Below are 20,468 nucleotides of genomic sequence, written 5' to 3'. Positions count from 1 at the left end.
ATTATTTTAATTTAAGCAATAAAAATATATATAACGAACGTTCGCCAGTTGACTTTATTGATGCCCGAGCGCCTTAGTTAATTTCTGGTTGTAATGAGGCACGTGGTCTAATTCTGAGTCAATGTTTTCACAACGTGCTTATTAGAAGAATTATGCGGATACGCCACGCCTTTCGCACATTTCGTGGCTCATGAGATTTTGAAACTGCTCTAGCTATTGGGATCTCACAATATCATCAGTTCAAACGCTTATTTCGCCTAGAGTGAAAAGAAATCATGCTTTCACAGCACCTGCAAATTAGCAGGTCACTCTTTGCCAGTAGGTATAGTATTTGCCAGTAGATATTAAGTAACAATGACATATACTTCGTAGGTTATAAAGAGCGTTCAAATAAAAACGTGGTCAAGTTGGTTCTGAAAATTTGGACGTAGGGCGTAGCGTATAGCAAATGAACTTAAACGTCATCTGTCAAAGCGCTGTATCGCCGCTTTGTTATTGAAACTGACAGCTGCTATACAGCTCGTTGAGAAATGAGGTTAAGTTGATCGCTATAAGCTACGCCCTACGTCCAATGTGTCAGAGCCAACTTCGACCACGTTTTTATTTGAACGCTCGTTATTTCACTCATATTCAAAGCATGTTGGTAGAAACACATCTAAATAGTTAAATCGTTAATCGTTCATCGCGCGCCTCATTTATTTCATATTCATGAGAATTAACAATTACTGACGAATGATCTTAGCTATCAATTAGATATTAAAAGTGCAATTTAATGCTGGACGGAATATGTAGTTCGCAGAGTAGTTGTTTACCACATCATTAGTAAAAAATATAGAGGTTATTATGTAATAAATAATTTTGCTGAAATATATTTACGTAGTTGAGATGCGAAGATTAAAATGAATTTCATTATTCTTTTTAATAATTTGTATTACTGATAAAATTAAGTGTAAACAAAAATTTCGTAATCGCCCCTTTTGATGCAATAATGATGAGTTGAGTTACTGAAAACAAGGATTTTAAGACAGTTGAGAGATGTCGGATACTAAATAATGATTGTCTGAAATACATTTCTTTAATTCATACACTATTTGGTGTAATGATACTTAATTTTAGAGAATGGATTTTTTCTGTAGAATTGTATGTTTGGGCGTACCTACATGATTCATTTCAGTCGTTAAATATTTCCAAGAAATATATTTGTACAACTTTTTGATAGGTCAACAAAATATTGTCAAAATGCGCAACCGCGAACAGCATGGAAAGTAGAACAGCATCAGCCATTACTGTGCTTGCATAGTGTGGGGTGTAAATGTACATTAAATGAATGAATGAAATGAATAGTTTATCATCCTAATGAGGTTCGAAAAGCCTCACTGAAATTATACTAACAGTTTATTTGGAACAAAAATGTGTTTATTGTGTGGTAGTGGTCTGTTTAATTTAAAATTGATGCATGAACATTATTATACTGTATAGTGTATACTATGATGCATATTAATTAATTAATAAAAAAAAGTCTACTGGGTGGTGCGTATTAGTTTTTCAATTTATAAACCGAGTGTTTCTTCCTATAGCAAATCGACATAGCCAGACATCGGTTAGTAACAGTTGCGAAATGATCCCCAATCGCGTATATGTTCTCGTATGTCGCATAGTTGTAGTTTACATGCCTCCATGACCGATAACGTATCGTGACAGCCGCCGAGTAATCCAAACCCTGAGAAATAATCTCAATATTTGCTTTCGCGCTCGACTTCATACGTACAAAAGTCAATAATGGAATTAAACAATTGAAGGGGTACGCGATGAAGCTTACAGTTCAATAAATAGTAATAATGTGACGTTTTTCGCCTTGAATTCTCAGTTATTTAGGAAAAGCTAATTGCGTACCGTTAATTATTGAAAAGACACACTGACATTTCAATAATTAAACAATGCAAACGTACAAATGAATAATCTCTTGTTTCTAACATCCCTAACAAAGATAAACTTGCCTAATGAACTACATTAAATGAAATGACCTATTTCTGAATCTTAAGGATTCCTGAATATATCTAGGTTTTATATTATACAATGGGCCTTCCAAAGTAAATAGGATTTTTTAAAAATAAGAATAACAAAAAGTTTTTTGACAATTTGCACGGTCTAAAAACACGTCCAATTAGTGTTTTTGGCTGGAATCTCCTCTAGGATGTTTGTACAAACCTTTTGGATGGCGTCTATGTCCACAAAACGCTTTCCTTTCATCGACAGATGCATTTTTCCGAAAAGGTAAAGGTTGCACGGCATCAAATCAGGCGAAAGGCGAATACGGACTACATCTTTTTTTTTTCCTGCGGTCCCCACCGAGCTTTCTGCCCCTCCGCTCTCCTACCTACGACAATGCCCAGTGGAATGAACACTCTTGAAATCGTACAAAAAAATCAACATTGTCTTCACTTTTGATTTCTCCAAACGAGATTTCTTGGTGGGTTTTGGCTAGTCATATTGATACAACATAGATAGCCAAAAAAATATATATGAATGCATACAAATATTCTACTAATTAATGATAATGTTTTTGTCCTTTTTGGCCTCCTTGATGATATCCTTCGAATGTTAAATTCTGAGTAATTTTTGGTCGTTAGTCAATTTGTGCGGAACAAACAGTGTGCACATTTTTTGGTAGTTTAAAAGTTTGGTCGATGCTTTTGAGATGCTCATACTTCCAATTCCATGAAGTTCAATGAAGAATTTGGCTGACGTTTGATGACACATAATTTTGATGGACGGTTAACATTTATGTCCTCACGACCGTTTTTAAACCGCATATACCACCCATGAACTCTGCCCCGGGACAAACAATAATCACCATAAACTTCGTCCATTAATTGAAACGTTTCCGTAAAAGTTTAAAACAAAACTTAATATAAGCTCTTTGTTTGATGCACATTTTTGTACCGACGCGCGACGACACAAACATACTGTCATTTCAGACGCAATCACTCTGCTTCTATTCGTTCAAATATCATGAAAGTTTGAAAGTACATCAGAGAAGGATCTACCTTTCCCACGGATGTAATGGCCTCATTAAAAATACCTATTTTGAAAAGTCCTGTTTACTTTGAAACGTACCTTGTATACCGGGTATACAATTTTATTTAATTGATACACGTAAATATCTCGTCAGAGAAGCCACTAATCGAAAAATGGCCTACAGTAAAAGTTGTTCAGTTCACTGGGGGAAACCACCTGCTTACCTAGGATTTGACCTTGACCTCACCTTGAAGGTCAATTGAAGGTTAACTTCGGAATTTGAAATGGGACCCCCTACTTTTAACCTTGGAAATGGATTCAGCAGAAAATTTTACATCCGGATGTGATCACAACTTTGACCTTGTGGTCAAGGTCAAGGTCACAACGGGTTGATTCGTCACCCTTGAAGCAGCCTCGGAATAAGATGTTGACCTGCAGAATCGATGGGATTTACATCAAGGTACTCAATCACGATCTTCGATTCGTCTTTGACCTCCACTTTGTCAAGGTCATTTGAAGTATTCCATTAAACAAACTAGAGAACCGCAGGTTCCCTAATTCTGTAAATTGGAATCACATGGAGTATCCCTAAATGAACAATTTGATATAATGGATGATGTACAAAGAAATATATGCGATGCCAATAATAGACGACACTAATTGTAACAAGATTTCGCAATGTTGCCAATATAAGTCGAACTAGAATTTAGTTGCTTACCAAATTTTATTGTTTAAATATAGTTGGTATCAATTGAGTTTCACGAGTTTCTGGTGGAGGTAAAATAACCTCACTTTAAATAAGGTTCGTTTGTTTATTTTTTAATAGTTTATGGATTATAGAAAACTTAAAGAAAGTGATAGTGAAGAATTAAGATAATCATTAAGGAATATTGCCACGGTAAAAAAATATACCTTGTGTATTCTTTCTAACCTAAAAAAATATTTTGGTGTTGATTGAAATATTCTCTCAATATTTCAGTGAAAGTTTTTAGTCTTTAATACTTATTGCACTCAAGGATTGCACCAATTCACTTACCTTTCATAAACCTATTTAGCAAAATAAACTAAACAATATAATACTAAGTATTATAACTTGGTAAAAATTAGTAGTTTAGCAGATGACTTTTTGTGATTTTAAAATTAGTATTTGTGGAAAATATAAGATCGTGATATACAATTAATTTTTCCTACATTTACATAAAAACAAGAAAAAGTACCACAAAATTTTACGCTTAATTTATTATTGTTGGGTGTCATTATGCTTTCATTTAATTAGTTTAGCATTATTTTATTTAATGAGAACTACCTACAAAGTATTTTAAATTTTCCCGCGACACCACTTTGATATTAAACTGACTTTGGTAAGTAACTAGATATGTTAAGTTGGCAACTCTGTGAAATCTTGTTACAATTAGTGTCGTCTTGCCAATAATATACTCCCAGTCAGTAGTACGATAAAAAAATGCAGTGTTGGAAAAAATTCAGGATACACCATTTTGGAAAACATATGTAAAGTTTTATCTGGTACATATCAGGAGTTACCAGCAAATATATTAATATCGTGCCCCAACTATTTCTCATACTGTCCGATGTCAACAGTAGACGTTGAACTGTCATTTTCCCTAAAGAAGTTAATATTAAGTGATAAATCTTGTCCTTTCACTAAAGAAAACTTAGAAAAGCACGTAGTAATATGTTTAACTCCTTCCAATATGCCACGGAAGCCTTGTCTCAACGCTAAGGTTTATCGGGTAAGTGGTGTCATTTAAATTTATGCATAGGTATTTTATCCTCTACTTAGCCTTGCTCTTTGGTAATAGTACTATTTAGCGACATATTTTCTGTAAACATATTAATGTTTTCATTCGTAATCTGACTACGGTCCTGTTAAACTCCGCGCCGCACTAAGCCTAATCATAACATCTATTTATCGGCAGTAGAAAAAAATATTGAATGCAGTACTGTTTTTTCAAATTATTTAATTCAAGAATCTCTGATTTACAATAAATTGAATATTTATGTAACGATCATGATTTTTTAAGAAAGCGGTACTGATCTTTTCAAAACCATGGTTATTATCAGTCTTGTTTCCCACGACGTACCCTGTGTTGCTGACTAACCATTTTTTCTCTCTAATCAACTTAACAGGTATTTCATTGGGGAAATGATGTAAAATATAATCACAGCGGTCAGCGCTACCGAATAACACTAAATTAGGTTTGAAGTAGCCATTTCCTCAACAAAAAACCGACGTTAGTCATATTAAAATTTATTGAATAAATTTGTGATGTTATAAGTATTAAGGTGTTGTTCGTTCATATATCCTTATAACATTCAGGAATTTTGAAGTGAGAAATAATGGCAGATCAAATGTGAAATCATTTCTGTTAGTCAGCTAGAATTATGTAATTTTCAAGTTTTATTGGAATTAACTGCTTTTTAGGTGGTGTGTAACACATATTTCCTTTTTCTCAAACTTCAGCTAAAAATGCAAGTAATAAAACTTAATTTAGAATTTGAAAGGGTCGAATCAATCTAGTAGGACTAAATGAAAAATGAGTGATATTTAAGGGACTTCGAGGCACTTATTCAAAAAAATATCTTTGAATTTTATATGAGGTTTTCTTGGATTTAGTTAAGTTATTGAATGAAATTAAAAAAAAAAACACTTTATTAGAAAATCAGTGTTGTATCGATTCCAAAATATTTTAGCATATAATTTGTCCACTTTTCTGCAAACAATAATAATGCACTTTGGACAATGCGTTCGACTAATTAGTAAGGGAAGTATATGGTATACGTAAAGATCGAGGTCGATGATTAATTTCGCTGCTAGATATCAGGCGAAACAAGAGTAATTCGACCTCCTCTCGTCGTAGTTTGAGAATGACCGTAACGTTGAAAAATATCTTACCGCAACGTAACCGCCGTAAACAGCTGCATGCACACTTTATCGCTCTATTTAAAATTCATTTTAGACATAAATATGCAAAACTCCGTTTATATTTGATGTTTTTGTTGACTGATCAATATTCATCTATCGATTATGCACTTATTGAATAACCGGTGTGCGGGGAAGTGAAGTTAAAAATAATGTTCAACATCCAAGGTGAGCAGTTTGTATGTTGGTTGCCCAACCTTCGAGGCAGCCACAGGGTACTGCCATGTTGCCGCTGATTCAGCGCGAAAATTCGCGAGTAAAAAATGGGATCGGAACGCAGGGACTGAAAACGATTTTGGAGGATATATCTTTCTAAAAAAGTCCCAACAAAAAAGGAACGCAAAATTCGAAGTACATGAATGGTAGTGTTTCAAAAAATACATTTTCTTCTATTTAAATCTATTTTAAAGTTATTCTTTCATGAAATATCCATACATGTTTTACAACAATTAAACATTTTAAATAATGATTACGTAGTTCAATAGTGATCTGTCAAAAATGGTCAAAACGACCAATGTCAACCGTTAACATTTCGGAATGACGAATTTTTCTCTATATTTCAATAATTCAAGTCAAACAAAATTTTTTGTTTAGAAATATGTACTTAGAAATTTTCCAACAAGAGACTAAAGATAAACGCAATGTAATTTTTGTAAAATACAGTATGTAGGACATGGCATCACTAAGAAAAGGCAATTTTATTGTAAAATACAAAAACAGTTTACAAATGTGTAGCATCTAATTCAATTCATTCCCTTTACAAATCGCTAATTGTAACGATTATGAAAGAATTCTGATCCAGTGTGTTCAATTAACTTTTCAAATTCATAAATGACATACGTCCATGCTTTCCTTGAACTGTTGAATGAATTACCCCCACCACTAACTCCAAAATAGTAGTACTACTTACACTTACTGTTTTCTTTACAAATAAACTGCAATATTCAAATAAACAGACTCATTCTACGCAAAATTAAAGCAAAATAAAACAAATAAAGCGGTACAATCTTAATTACAATCAACATTTCGACTCTGCTTGCGGAGAATCTCCGAATATGTCAGGGAAACGGTCTTGTCTTTTGCGAATTTTAGTAAAATTCTACCTTTTCGACTATTTATAGACCTTTCCTTGCACACATCACCTGCCGCAACCCAAATCAAGCAACAAAAACAAAATCTACATGCCACTTTACCTTGTGATGTTGGATAATAGCGGAGGCCTTTCGTTTGGCAGACATAATATTATCTTCCCCTCTGAATCAGTGCAAATGGAACATCCAATACAACCGTGTGATGTACAGTTATCGGGCTCGGTTCGACGTTGCTGGCTATTTAAAATATACAAATTAATTCCTCAGACCTCGCGCAACCTTGTACAAATAATTGTCCGTGACCAACTAACTGTTTGAAACGTTGAGATAGGTCGGGGAACAACACTAACCCGCTTCCTAATTCCTAGTCGAAATAAGTGTTATCTCTCGTCAGCCTGGCGGAAAGGTCAAGTCCGTCTCGTTGACACTCTCGAATTTTTTCGCCTGTTCCATTTAATGCTTTCGCACGATCAAGGGGCTTCGCACTTTATACCATATCGGCATGATAGCACTGGCAGGTAAGAGTCGCTGCCACCCGCAACCGTAGCGGTCCCACACTCGCTTGTTTTTTGGGATGCCTGCACCAAGAGCAGATAAAAAGGTGTTATCACTGTCGCGCGCGTCTACCACGTCAAAACCGACTGAACGTCAGGCGGGCAAGTGAAACGCAGCGCTGTTCCCCGCTCGTTGATTCCTTGCTCGTGTTCCCTTCCTCCTTCCCGTCGCTAGAGGCATGCGTCCCCATCCCCTCCACGCGAAGGCGCTCCCCACATGGCCGCAGAACTACTACGGGGCCTACGGCGGACTAGCAACTATGACTGTCAAAGAAATTTGACGAGGAAGTTCGGGAGAAGACGGAGGAGGAAGGCAGCGCGACCTTAGGTCCAACTACTTTTATGGTTTTCCTTTTTTTTTTCGGTCGAGTACGTGTGACGCAAATGGAACGTTGGAAGCAACGCTTCGAGGACGATGTGCCATACAGAAACGGTCAACTACTTATCTATGGCAAGTTTGAACTTGATCATAATAACAGCCATCAGTTTTTCAGAATTTGAAAACGTATATGAAGGTTGCAATCAGCTGAAGTAGAAGTGTTTCATTTCAGTATGTATCTCTGATAGGGGTGCATATAAACAATATGTTCAAATAGAAGAAACAAGTAGTGGAAAGCATTAGTTCATAACTGAAATTGGAACACCCTGATGTAAGAAGAGACAAGTGCATAATTTTGAAAAAAAAATAGATATCTGTAGATTTAGGATAGATTTAAAAGTGATCTTTCATCTGTTGCGAATATGGGATTTGTACAATTAACATAAATAGAACTATAAAATTATTTATCCCATACTACATACTGCCCCACTNCAATGAATCCAAATACGGTGATTAGGTGTTTTTATGAAGATGATGGGTACTTTCATATTTTGTGGGATTTTTCTTTGTTTTCCTGAATATTTATGACAATTTTTTTTGAAAAATAAAAAAATCCTTTTCATTTTTTTTTCTCCAAATAGGAGATAATTCAAATTCCACGGAATTAAAAGATGCACTTTAATTAAGGGTATACAAGCTGCACCTAAAATGTTATAACTTGTATAACATCTACAGTTTCTACAGGAAACTATCTCGAATGAACAACTTGTGAAATGTATATCCTTAGAGAATATTAATATTAAGGGTTAGGAGTACATTTTTGTTGTTGCTTGAATTTCTTGGAAAATACCCAGTGTTATTAAAATTTTTTTTTCTGCAGTTCCCTAAATTCGTGAGAATGTCTAGAGATTTAAAAGAATATAAAGAATGTTTAAACATTTGTCTTTTATAATAATTGACTTACCTATGTATCGATAGAAACTGGTCATAGATACATAGAAGTATTTTTCAATTAACATAAATAGAACTATAAAATTATTTATCCCATACTACATACTGCTGCAACAACGGGATAAGCTATCCCATTCTTGCACCACATATTGTTTATTTACACCTGGTATTTGGTCGTTATATGTCTTAAATATTACTGTATTTACTTAAGTTTATAAATAATTTGTATCTAATAAATTTTGTGTGCGTAAAAACGATTTGAATGTTGCTTATCTTTTTCCATCTAAACGCAAAAACGCATGTAGTCAGTGGTGGATAGTGTTTATTTTCTTGTAAAGCTTTTCTATAGGAACTCTCCACCCTAAGCTGTTTACAATATCTTCAAGGACAAAATCAATTGGAGAATTTTAAGGTAACAGATAAAAATTTGTGTGGAGAAAAGCAATTTAACATGTTATCAAAAATCTACCTCTGCTGGTAGTTGTTTGGAAAATAGGTTGCCCAGGTATATTAACCCTCAAAGGTCACACTTTTGGTGAGCTACCTTAAAGGTCACACTAGTGGAAATTGTGATTTTGCCAACTTTGAATCTTTAGGTATGTCTTCTTTATCTATTAACGAAAACAGCGTATTTTTATCAAAACTGGGATAACATTTTCTAAGAAATCGAATGACATAATTAGGTTTGAAAAAAAAATTAGGTAAAAAATGCCACTGAAAAAAAATTTTTTTTTCGAAAAATGGCTAGAGAAAATGTAAAAAAGGATTTTGAAGTTCAAAGTCTATATTTTTAAGAAAAAAATACCCCTTGATAAAATGATATTATCGATATTTCCCAGTATCTCGAATTTTTTTAAAGTTGTGATTTTGGGCTCCTTTTCTGTAAATTGCTGTTTATATTGCACTCTTTTGTATAAAAATATTAATTTAAAAATATTATCCATAAATATTGACAAATACATTTTACAATAATTAAACTATTTATGAAAATAAAAATTTTTGAAAAATTATTAACAATTACTAAATAAACAATGTTCTAGTCTATTCGACACTAAAATGAAGTGAAAAAAATCGAAAATTTGCATTTCAATTCACTTTATTTCTAGATTAAGTACATATATGATATTTTCGTGGCTGAAAACATACATAGGTATTGTATTTTTGAAACCGAGAGAGTTGCACGAAACTAAATTTGTATAGGACATAGCTAATACAATGCGAAATATCGCCTTAATGGTAAAAATGTTGTCACCGTCGTTCTTACCGGTGAAAATTCCAAATATTTGGAATTATTCTTTACAATATTACAATTTCAGAAATACCTGCGGCTTAGTGGAGGGCGATGGACGCAGATTTAATCTATGTGTTCATTAAAAAACATTTGTTTTGCTGTTCAAAACATTTTGATGGCGAGTCTAGACAATATTACAAATATGTTTTTGTCAAATCTCCAGTTGGATATAAACACGTGTAGGTACTTCGCAACAAAATTTAGTATATTGTGACACCTTCACACAAAAAATAAATGTGATTCTAATACAACGTTTTATCCAGATTTCGCACAAAAATCTTATTCTATTAAACTGTCTACCAAAAAGTTAGATAGATATGATAAAATACAATCTAAACAGTATTACTTTTCTCGATATTGATATTATTAAACTTTATATTTAGGGAGGATAATATCCGACTTTGAGGNAAGAATAGATGGCATTACTACATAACCTCAAATATGACGAAAAACAGTGTTTTTGCACTTTTAGGTTAGGATATCTCAAAAACCTGACGTGATAGAGCAATTCTGCTGCCAGATTCGGAATCAGCGCACCTAAATCCTTCGGAAATATATGTTCAAGTTTCTGCTTCCAAAAAAAGTTAAATTTTGTTGGTCTGTTATTAATGAAAAAAAAAATTTTTCAAAAATTAATAACAATAACTAACTAAACAATGGTATAGTCTATTCAACAGGTAGAATGAGGTGAAAAAAATCGGAAATTTGCATTCTAATTCACTTTATCTCTAGATTATACGATATAAATTCAGTCACACTTTTGCTCACACTAAAGTCACACTACTGCGAATTCACACCGATTGCTCTTTTCAGAGTTTGGCCGACAGTAACAGACTGAGGTCAGCTTTGGTACGGCTCGACTGTTTGGGCTATAGAATGAATGAAATGTCGTTTAAACTATTTCTGTAAATATTGTTATCCAATGTTTTATATGTTTTATCCAATTGTAAGCAAAATTTCATTTGTAATTTGACCTATTTCATCCAATGTAATTGACGACAATTAGTCAATAAAATCTATCCATATAAGTATTTTTTTTAACAGAATATTTCTAAGAATAATACATGGCATTAGTCATTTCAGACGTACTTTGTCATATAGGAGTTCCATATTCCCAGATTGTCAATGAATCCAAATACGGTGATTAGGTGTTTTTATGAAGATGCTGGGTACTTTCATATTTTGTGGGATTTTTCTTTGTTTTCCTGAATATTTATGACAATTTTTTTTGAAAAATAAAAAAATCCTTTTCATTTTTTTTTCTCCAAATAGGAGATAATTCAAATTCCACGGAATTAAAAGATGCACTTTAATTAAGGGTATACAAGCTGCACCTAAAATGTTATAACTTGTATAACATCTACAGTTTCTACAGGAAACTATCTCGAATGAACAACTTGTGAAATGTATATCCTTAGAGAATATTAATATTAAGGGTTAGGAGTACATTTTTGTTGTTGCTTGAATTTCTTGGAAAATACCCAGTGTTATTAAAATTTTTTTTTCTGCAGTTCCCTAAATTCGTGAGAATGTTTAGAGATTTAAAAGAATATAAAGAATGTTTAAACATTTGTCTTTTATAATAATTGACTTACCTATGTATCGATAGAAACTGGTCATAGATACATAGAAGTATTTTTTAAAACTTTTTTGTGATACCTATCTAGAAAACAGTACCTAAGTACTGACGAAGCCAAATTGGGTATGTCTTGTGGCGACATAATGCCCTTTAAAAATGACCTACAAACGATTCACTACGAGTTCTTTTGAAATTTCACAAGAATTTTGACGTCGCTGTTCTATTTTACACGAAAACTTGTTCTTATGTAATTGTCATAAAATAAAAGGGTTCTGAATAAATAGCGTGAAACCCTTTTGCACATAAAGATTACAAAAAAATTTAATTGAATTGAAAAATGTTTATTATTAACATCTATAAAAATAAATTTGTTGTTATTTTTTTGAAAACAGGTATTTAAAAACAAACTCTAACTACAGAAGAATATATGTAGTAGTACGCAGAAATTAAAGTGGATGCACAAATTGGAAGTCCTGTTCGACACATAACTGGCATCTACGCAATAATGACCTTGAATTTGATAAATGCACTGGCGTAATGGATGTTGGGGAATTTTGAATGCATTATATTATTCCTCCTTGTATTTACTGGAGAAGAGTGTTCCCGCTGCTTCATACGACTCCAGGCAAAATAATCAATTGGATTAATGTCGGGTGACCGTTGATGTCAGAATACAGGACCTCCTCTGCCCATCGAGTTTAGTTACAATGTGATAATGGTACTGATAGTTATTTATTTGTGAGTTACTAACAATTAATGACCACAAGTTCATGTCATAAAATGTCATAAAATTCCAAAAAAAAAAAAACAGGCGTAAATATATCGTAGGTCATTTTTTAAAGAATGTTACAAGATATATAGTCTTTCCGAAGTCAGTTGAACATGTATGAAAACGCCTAGCAATACAATTTAATTAGTTTCATAGGCGTGCCTAAAAAAAGGTAAAAATTAAGGTAATTTGTATATAATTTGTAGAAAATTTCTATTATATGTTTATTTGACCAACATTTTTAATTATTTATGTCCTCAAACAACTTTTATTATATTGATGATAAATTTCGTTTTGTTTCGTTTCAAAAGGTATCCAAAATGCCATGTTGTAATAATGTTAGTAAAGAAAATATCCCTCTTATTTGTCCCCTTCGCTATTGTAATATGAATGATTAATAGAAGGTGTCTATAATAAATTAAAATTACCTGAATCACATCAAATTCCGCATTGCTGCACTGCACTGCTAGGCCATTTGTTGACAACTGAATTTATGGCCAGGTCGCCCAGTGCGGCTGTGCTTGTGCCGCGATTCCCGCGCGCTCATTCTTCAACTGGGCGACCAGACCTGTATATGGGTACGGCTAAATAAATATGGGAACCAGTTTTTCAAATATTTCAATGCCGAGTTGCTGCGTCAGCGACCAAACCTGGTATATACTGCCAACCTCTTGGTTCTTCAATTGAGATCGGAGAGACTATACCTAATTTGGTTCCATTATTACTTTTAGATATCACGATAAAAAGGTAAAAAAAAATAAATTCGACACCCTGTATCTAGGTTAGGAAACGATTTGCGACCTTTTTTCATATGAACTTTTTTTGTTTAAAAATCAAGTTCTCCGTCAACTGTTAAAGTTGAGTACGTTTAAAAAAGTAACACCTTGTATAAATAAGAAAAATAGATGCACAATGCATATTACAGCATTAATGCACTTGTACAGGGTGAGTCAGTTTTTTGTGGTAGAATTTTAACAGTTGATAGATAATCATTTTTTAATAAGAAAAGTTCCTATAAACGTAGGTCTTAGGACGCTTCGTTTGTGAGATATAGGGTGTCGAAAACAAACTTTTTTTAAGAATTTTTCTTAATATCTCTAAAAGACCAACATATATTGAATTGGAATTTGGTATTAATAACACATTAGTTATGGTGAATAAAATAAGGCTTTTTTTTTTTCTTTTCCCCCCCCGTTGCGTTTTTTGGGTTGGTTTCTTGCTCTTTTTAAAAAATAATTCGTACGCCCGTGAATTTTTCTGGAAAATATACATCATTTCTAAATTTTTTAATCAATTCTGAACAAAACAGATCTCTTTCAATTTATTATAAAATTAACGGCTTTTGGTTAAATTCATTTGGTATGAAACTGTTCCAACGATATTATTATTATGTACCTAATACATTTGTGAATTAATAAAAAAAATATGATGTGCACTGAAAATCAACAAAAACTATTGAATGAATAATAACAGTTGGTAGAGAATCATTCAAGTTCCTATAAACATAGTTTTTAAAACGCTTCGTTTGTGAGATATAGGGTGTAGAAAACAAACAGTCCAAAAAGACCAACAGAAATTAAACTGAAATTTGGCATGAAAAAACAAACACAAAACTTGAAAAAAGGAACTAATTGACACACACGTTACACAATGTTTGCGTTCTTTTGTCAACGTTATGACATTTAACCATTTTTTATTGATTTTCAGGGTACAACATATTTTTCTTAGTACGAGTACAAATGTATTACCAATATCGTTGGAACAGTTTCATGCCAAATGAAATTAACCAAAAACCGTTCATTTTATAAAAAATTGAAAGAGATCTGTTTTGTTCAGAATTGATTAAAAAATTTAGATATGATGTTATTTTCCAGAAATATTCACGGACGTACGAATTATTTTTTTAAAGGGGGGCAGCCACCTCAGGCACGTCACTGGTGTGTGAAATGGATAACAGATATCTTTGTTTTATTCACCATAACTAATGTGTTATTAATACCAAATTTTAGTTCAATATGTGTTGGTCTTTTAAAGATATTAAGAAAAATTCTTGAAAAAAGTTTGTTTTCAACACCCTATATCTCGCAAACGAAGCGTTCTAAGACCTACGTTTATAGGAACTTTTCTTATTAAAAAATGATTCTCTATCAACTGTTAAAATCCTACTACAAAAAACTGACTCACCCTGTATAACGGGTTATTCCTTTTTACTGTGCATATGTATATTAGAATTATATTGACAATTTTCTATTTTTATGAATTCTTTTCACAATAAATAAATCTTATATGCAATCTTTTTTCCTTATTTTTTATAAACGTCCACTCTGTACTTACTTCTCAAAGCGATATGCACTACTTTACTTTCATTAGCGGTGGTCACCTTGCTATTAGCATTATCATTGTTTATTAAATAAGGGTTAATTAGGCTAAGTCCGGGCATGTCCGTGAAATACCCTCTTTGGGTATCCATTAGCGGAGCCCTACGCACTTATTCATCATGGGACTCCACCCGCCCGTTTTTACATAAAACCGCACCCGGCTCTCGGTATCGAGGCCTCATTGTTGAATCCTCTGGGTGGGCTCATCGTAATTATGATGTGCCGTTCACCACCCACGACTCCCATCCCCGCGGACCGCTGCTGTAAAATTTATTAAAAGAGGCGAAATGACAAAACACATTCCGTACGTTCAACCGCTACTTCTTTTATCGGATAAAATTAATATGTCTGACAGTCGGTGAGAAATATACGGGGCATCATCGAAAACGCGGTTTTCCTTTTAACTAGTATGCAATGTATAAAAATTTAAAAAAAAATTGGAAAATAGCCGTAAAAGTCATTCTTTATTACTCGATCGACAAAGAAATAGTAAATTTTTCATGAATATTTGTAGAACTATATCGAGTTTTTATTTAAAAAATAAATATTAAATATTAAAATAGTATTTGTTTTGTTTTGTTCATGACTTTTTTCTCTTGCTAGACATCACAGAAAATTAAACATTATTGAAAAGAAAAATAATATCTGAAAAAATTATGTACCCTTGATTCAAGTCGATAAATGTAACCGTTTAGCAAGAAGTCGCTATTAATCGCTATTAAAGTGTTTTTAAACATCAAATTTTTGATAATTTTTTCTGCAATTAATTAAGTTGCCATGCTGTAATACCATCTCTTGTGAAACCCGTTAGTAAATAAAACATTATTAGTAAATTCATTATCCTCAACTTATTTTTCCACAACGTTATTACAGAGCCTAAAAAAAAAATTATGGTGAAAAATCAAACATATCTGCTTTAAACAATTTTTATTACAATTCGTAATAGGGTGTGCCAAATGGGAGACCAAAAGAAAGTTATTTAAATAGAAAAAATAAAAAGATCGGACTCTGACAAGCTGTAACTTGTAGACAATTGACAATTCGAGAAAAAATTTCACTACATACTGCTATTATCTTAATCCGTAGAATCACCTCCCGGAGCTTCCTGACAGACTTTCAGAACACCCTGTATAATTAAATATAGTTTTAACCAAGGATTTTTTCATTTAAAGTGGTAACATTTTCAAACTTTCATTTAAATTTTATAATTTAATGAAATTTTCAATTTTGCCGGAGGCGCCAGTCACAAAATTTGCAATATCTTTTGATATAAATTTAATGAAGGTATTGTTATAGTAACCTAACAGTTATAGGGAAATAATGTAGTAATATGTGAAAGTTATTGAGGAAGATGGTTCACGGGTATTCATATAGAAAATATTCAATCATTCACGCTGTTCTTTGATTCTTTTTTTTTATTATTTTATTATTTATAGTTCACTATGCTACTTGAATCTACGATTTGGTGATCCGAGTATTTCAACTCAAAAACTTGTACAGTATATGTATTCTCTTCCCATTATTTTCGCATTTAGAAAAAAATATATGAACTAAAATTTTAAAAAATTTAGGAAAAGGATAAATATACAGGGTGTTCCGCATAAGAACCGGCACAGAGCAGAGGCATGCAGGGGAACTCAAAATATGGTGATGTGATTTAACCCAACTTACCTTTATACTGAGCATAGAGTTCAATTGAAGCATTTTAAAGGGTTGATATGGGATAATGCACCATTAATCACCCTGTATAACATACATTGTGTGGCTGGTTTACTGCGTTTACACATATGATGTTCAATCGATTAATAACTTATATGTTCCCCAACTTTTTAATTGTTCCACAAAATGAAAAAGGACTAAAAAATATCAGATCCTTTTTTTATTATTTTTACCTTTAAGTCTTACAACAATTAAAATATACTTCATGAAATATTACATGAGAAAACTAGTAACATTAAATCTATAAATTACCAAATAATTTGTACAATTGAAATGTACAAACCTCCAAAACGTTGTGTTTTAACATTGAAAATGTTTAAGAAATTGATGGTGTAACGCTAGATCTTAGAAAAATATCTAGAATCTAACAGTGTATAGGGAGAATATAAACTTTCGAAGTGTAACAAAAGCTCAATGGCGACCACTGGGCGCAGGTGTGGTCTGATCGGAGTGATTTTGGTGTCGTTGTGTAGGTTGGAACTTTCTATGTCTGGTAATTTCAGGATTACGGGGGCGACAATGGGGAGGAAAATAATGAACCTCTACATTTTGGCTATTTTTATAAGACTATGTACTCGTATGTATGTATGTATATGTTTAAGTACACTATAAGTGAATTTAGCATAAAAACTAAGTTTTTTACAGCGAAAAAGGGATAATTTCTTATAATAACTTGGTAGAGTGCTGTTGGTGTCAATAAGTTTATGTAGTTGGGGTAGTTGTAGCATTTTGTGACTTTTATGTTTTCGATCGCTACAAGGCATCTCTTAATTTTCAGCAAAATTGATATTGTGTTATATTTCTCATTATACCAGATATTCTAAAAATTTCACACTTCTTCGAATTATATGCGATGAAAAAAATAATTTTGAGTTTATTTTATCATGTGTCAGTGTTTGTATAGATATTATTTTATCTATCCTTCCATAATATATTTTGTAAACTTTATTTTTTCGATAATGTTCAACAGTGGATGCATTTTATCTTGAAAAAAGATGAGCAGGGCCTTTTCAGAGACAGATATACATTTGAATTTCTTTTTAGTCGAAGAAAGCTACATTATAGAAAGCCATCTTTTGAACAGTGCCAAAACTTGACCTGCCTGTGAGTTTCGCATCTTGAGGATACTGTCAATCAACTGCTACTTTCTGAACTACCGTCGTAATTCCCGTAATTTCCGCGGAAACCCCGCGAGCAAGCCTAGCAACCTAGCAACGGCCATTCCTGCGGCAGCTGCGACTTTTCCGTAAGTCTACCTTTTTCAAATAAATTTTCATTGTCCCTGCATAGTGGTACTTTGCAGACGTGTGTAAACTGCAGAGGCAGTGCTATCGGTGACCATTAAAGCTGAGTGCATCATAAAAGTAAACCCATCAAAAGTTGTCTCGCTTGAGCCACTTAAATAAACGCGCAGAAATCACTGGGATTATGTTCCAACACAGCAAAGGAATGCGTGGAACAATACTGCACTTCCGTCAAGCCGATATCGAAGAAATTATATTAATTGATAAATTTATTAATTGATGCTTGCACGTAAATCTCAGTCAGTGAGATGCCTAAACGGAACTGGTAGTAAAGCGATAAATTACTAAATGCAGATATACAGGAAAAATGTATAAGATCAAAATCGCCTAAGATCCATGTCGCTGGACTGTTGGCCAATACAAAAGTTATTTTTAGCCTAAAACAAAATTCAAAATTGTCGAGCATAAAACAGAACTGCTCACAAAAATCGGTGCAAACAGGTTCAGTTAACATTGCGCCTGGTTAAGATTTCAAAATTTCACCGATGTTTAGAATCCAAACTGCATGAAGTCGAAAACCGTCCCGGATACACTAAGCCAGAGCAGACAACGTTCAGAGAGCATGATTCTATTAAAAAATCAATCGGCAAAGCCGGGCGAAGACTGCAACGAATAGTCAAAAAAGTCACCGATGTTTCGAACAATAGTGAAGATCCACCTCGAGAAATGGCGGAGTTATCAATCGGTGTGATCAAACGTCGACTTTGGTTTTCTGCAGTTAACTAACAAAAGCGACGTTCCTGATCAGTACAAAGTACGATCCTCCATATCTATTTAATTACATTCTACGTGTTCTAAGCAAGTACAGTGTCTTCTAGAGGGTGTAAGAAGTTTGACTGCCATTACTTCAGCATGAGATAGTAATCATAAATGAACAAAAAAGTTGTATATTATAGAGGCATAAGATTAACAGTTTTAAAAATACAGCGAGGGAGGAGAGTTTCATCACAACGTGACAACAGCGCTTAACCTGCTGATGCACACCACGTGCGCACGCGGCAGACTTGTCCTACGGAAAAAATGTAAAACAACTATTATTATGAAACATTTAGTAAATTTCAAGACTAGATTTTCCAGTTTTTAAATAAATAAAATAAAATGTATCGATTTTGTAGTACGAAGATACTGTTGTGCTTACATTTTAGCCCAAATTTTAGTAATTATGAATCTCTTAGAATAGGAACTTAACTTTTAATCAAATTATGTATTTGAAAGTACCTAAAGATTCACGTCGTACATATAATCATACGTATTAAAAGTAATTTAGGTACTTACCAAAAAGCAAAATTCAGTAATTTTTAAACGCACAAGTACAAACCAAACTATATGCTCAAAATGTCCACCACCATTTTCGATGCACACACGATACATTCGAATTCAATTTTCGCGCACTCGCTGGAATACCCCTCAAGAAAAGGAAATAGTGGTACGCAAAAAACACTCCGACACGGTCGAATCCAGATACCAACTGTATTGCGTATTGGTGGTTGCTGGACACCTCAGTACATCGTGTTAATAAACCGTCGCACCGTTGTCACATTGCTCGAAATGAATTTTATTGAATTTTAAATTTATTACAACGCTAATTATTTTTTAGAATTAAGCATAAAGAAGTTAAAAAAAGTGATAAAAATTGTATTTTACGGTATTCTATGTACGCAGTCATGTCAGTATTCCTTAATTAATCGAACTTTTGTACATCAAGTTGGGAATTTTGATAATTTTTTTCTCGGAAATGATTGAGTTTAGGACCCATGTCATATAAGGTTTTTTAATGTATTTTGTCGTCTGTTAAAATTTAAGCAGACAAACTTCTAACACCCTGTATATTGTACCAAATCTTCAATACCAAACTGTTATGTGCTCAGGCTCAGACCTAGATCCTTTATCTCCATCCAATCATATTCACTATAGTCCTGCGAAGTGATACAAAAGTGCTTTTTTGCCTAAAACAAAGACTGCAACGGGTACAAACGGTTTCAAGCATAAAACAAAAGTGCTCAAAAAAATCAATGCAAATGTGGAAAATGAAAGAATAAATTATAGGCAACTACAACACAACTGTCTAAAAAACATGTTCTAAGTTCTAGTTTAAGTCGAGGCTAGTGATTATAGACCGGGAGATATTAGACTGAAGTTCGACGACGTCTTTCTCGTTTATGCCTCTGAGAGTACTGAAAGGTAACCGAGAGACAAGTACAATAAACTAAATTTAAAAGATGGGCTGCGGGACACCTTCGTGAAAATTCAATTTTCCTTTTCAAAAAAATAATGTGTACAGCGACGTATTTTTCACTTATGCCATGTTCGTAAGTTGAAGAAGAGTATCGATTTTATCACGAAATTTTTTTGGCATAAGTGTCGCAAGAGACCTAAATATGGAAAACTTTGTAAGAAAATGTGGAAAAACATCTTTATTTGTCTACCAATTTCTCATTAATGCCAATTAGAAATATGACATTATTATATTCGAAAAGCTCATAAAAAACATTGGCATAAGTCCTACTAAGGACTAAAGAAAATAGGGCTTTGGAAAAGCTGCGGAAAATTTTTA

General features: G+C 33.2%; 1 protein-coding gene across 4 annotated transcripts in view; it reads right to left on the bottom strand.

Annotated features, from left to right (window-relative positions):
* Positions 1 to 20,468, bottom strand: part of LOC108913051 (nucleolar protein 4-like) — a 158,180-nt gene that overhangs the window by 40,171 nt on the left and 97,541 nt on the right. The window contains exons 1-2 of one of the 4 annotated variants that reach the window (XM_018718514.2): positions 7,401 to 7,696; positions 7,153 to 7,287 (exon numbers count right to left, since the gene is read on the bottom strand). The exons of 2 other annotated variants lie outside the window; for them this stretch is intronic. In XM_018718514.2, coding sequence (XP_018574030.1) covers positions 7,153 to 7,197 — 45 coding nt within the window. In that variant the 5' untranslated portion in view covers positions 7,198 to 7,287; positions 7,401 to 7,696. Of the gene's footprint in view, positions 1 to 7,152; positions 7,697 to 20,468 lie in introns of those variants that run through there. One more of the 4 variants, XM_018718513.2, reaches the window with a different exon arrangement.

The sequence above is a fragment of the Anoplophora glabripennis genome, unplaced genomic scaffold (assembly GCF_000390285.2).
Source record: "Anoplophora glabripennis isolate ALB-LARVAE unplaced genomic scaffold, Agla_2.0 scaffold736, whole genome shotgun sequence".
Lineage (NCBI taxonomy): Eukaryota > Metazoa > Arthropoda > Insecta > Coleoptera > Cerambycidae > Anoplophora > Anoplophora glabripennis.
This window is presented reverse-complemented; position numbering and strand designations above follow the sequence as displayed.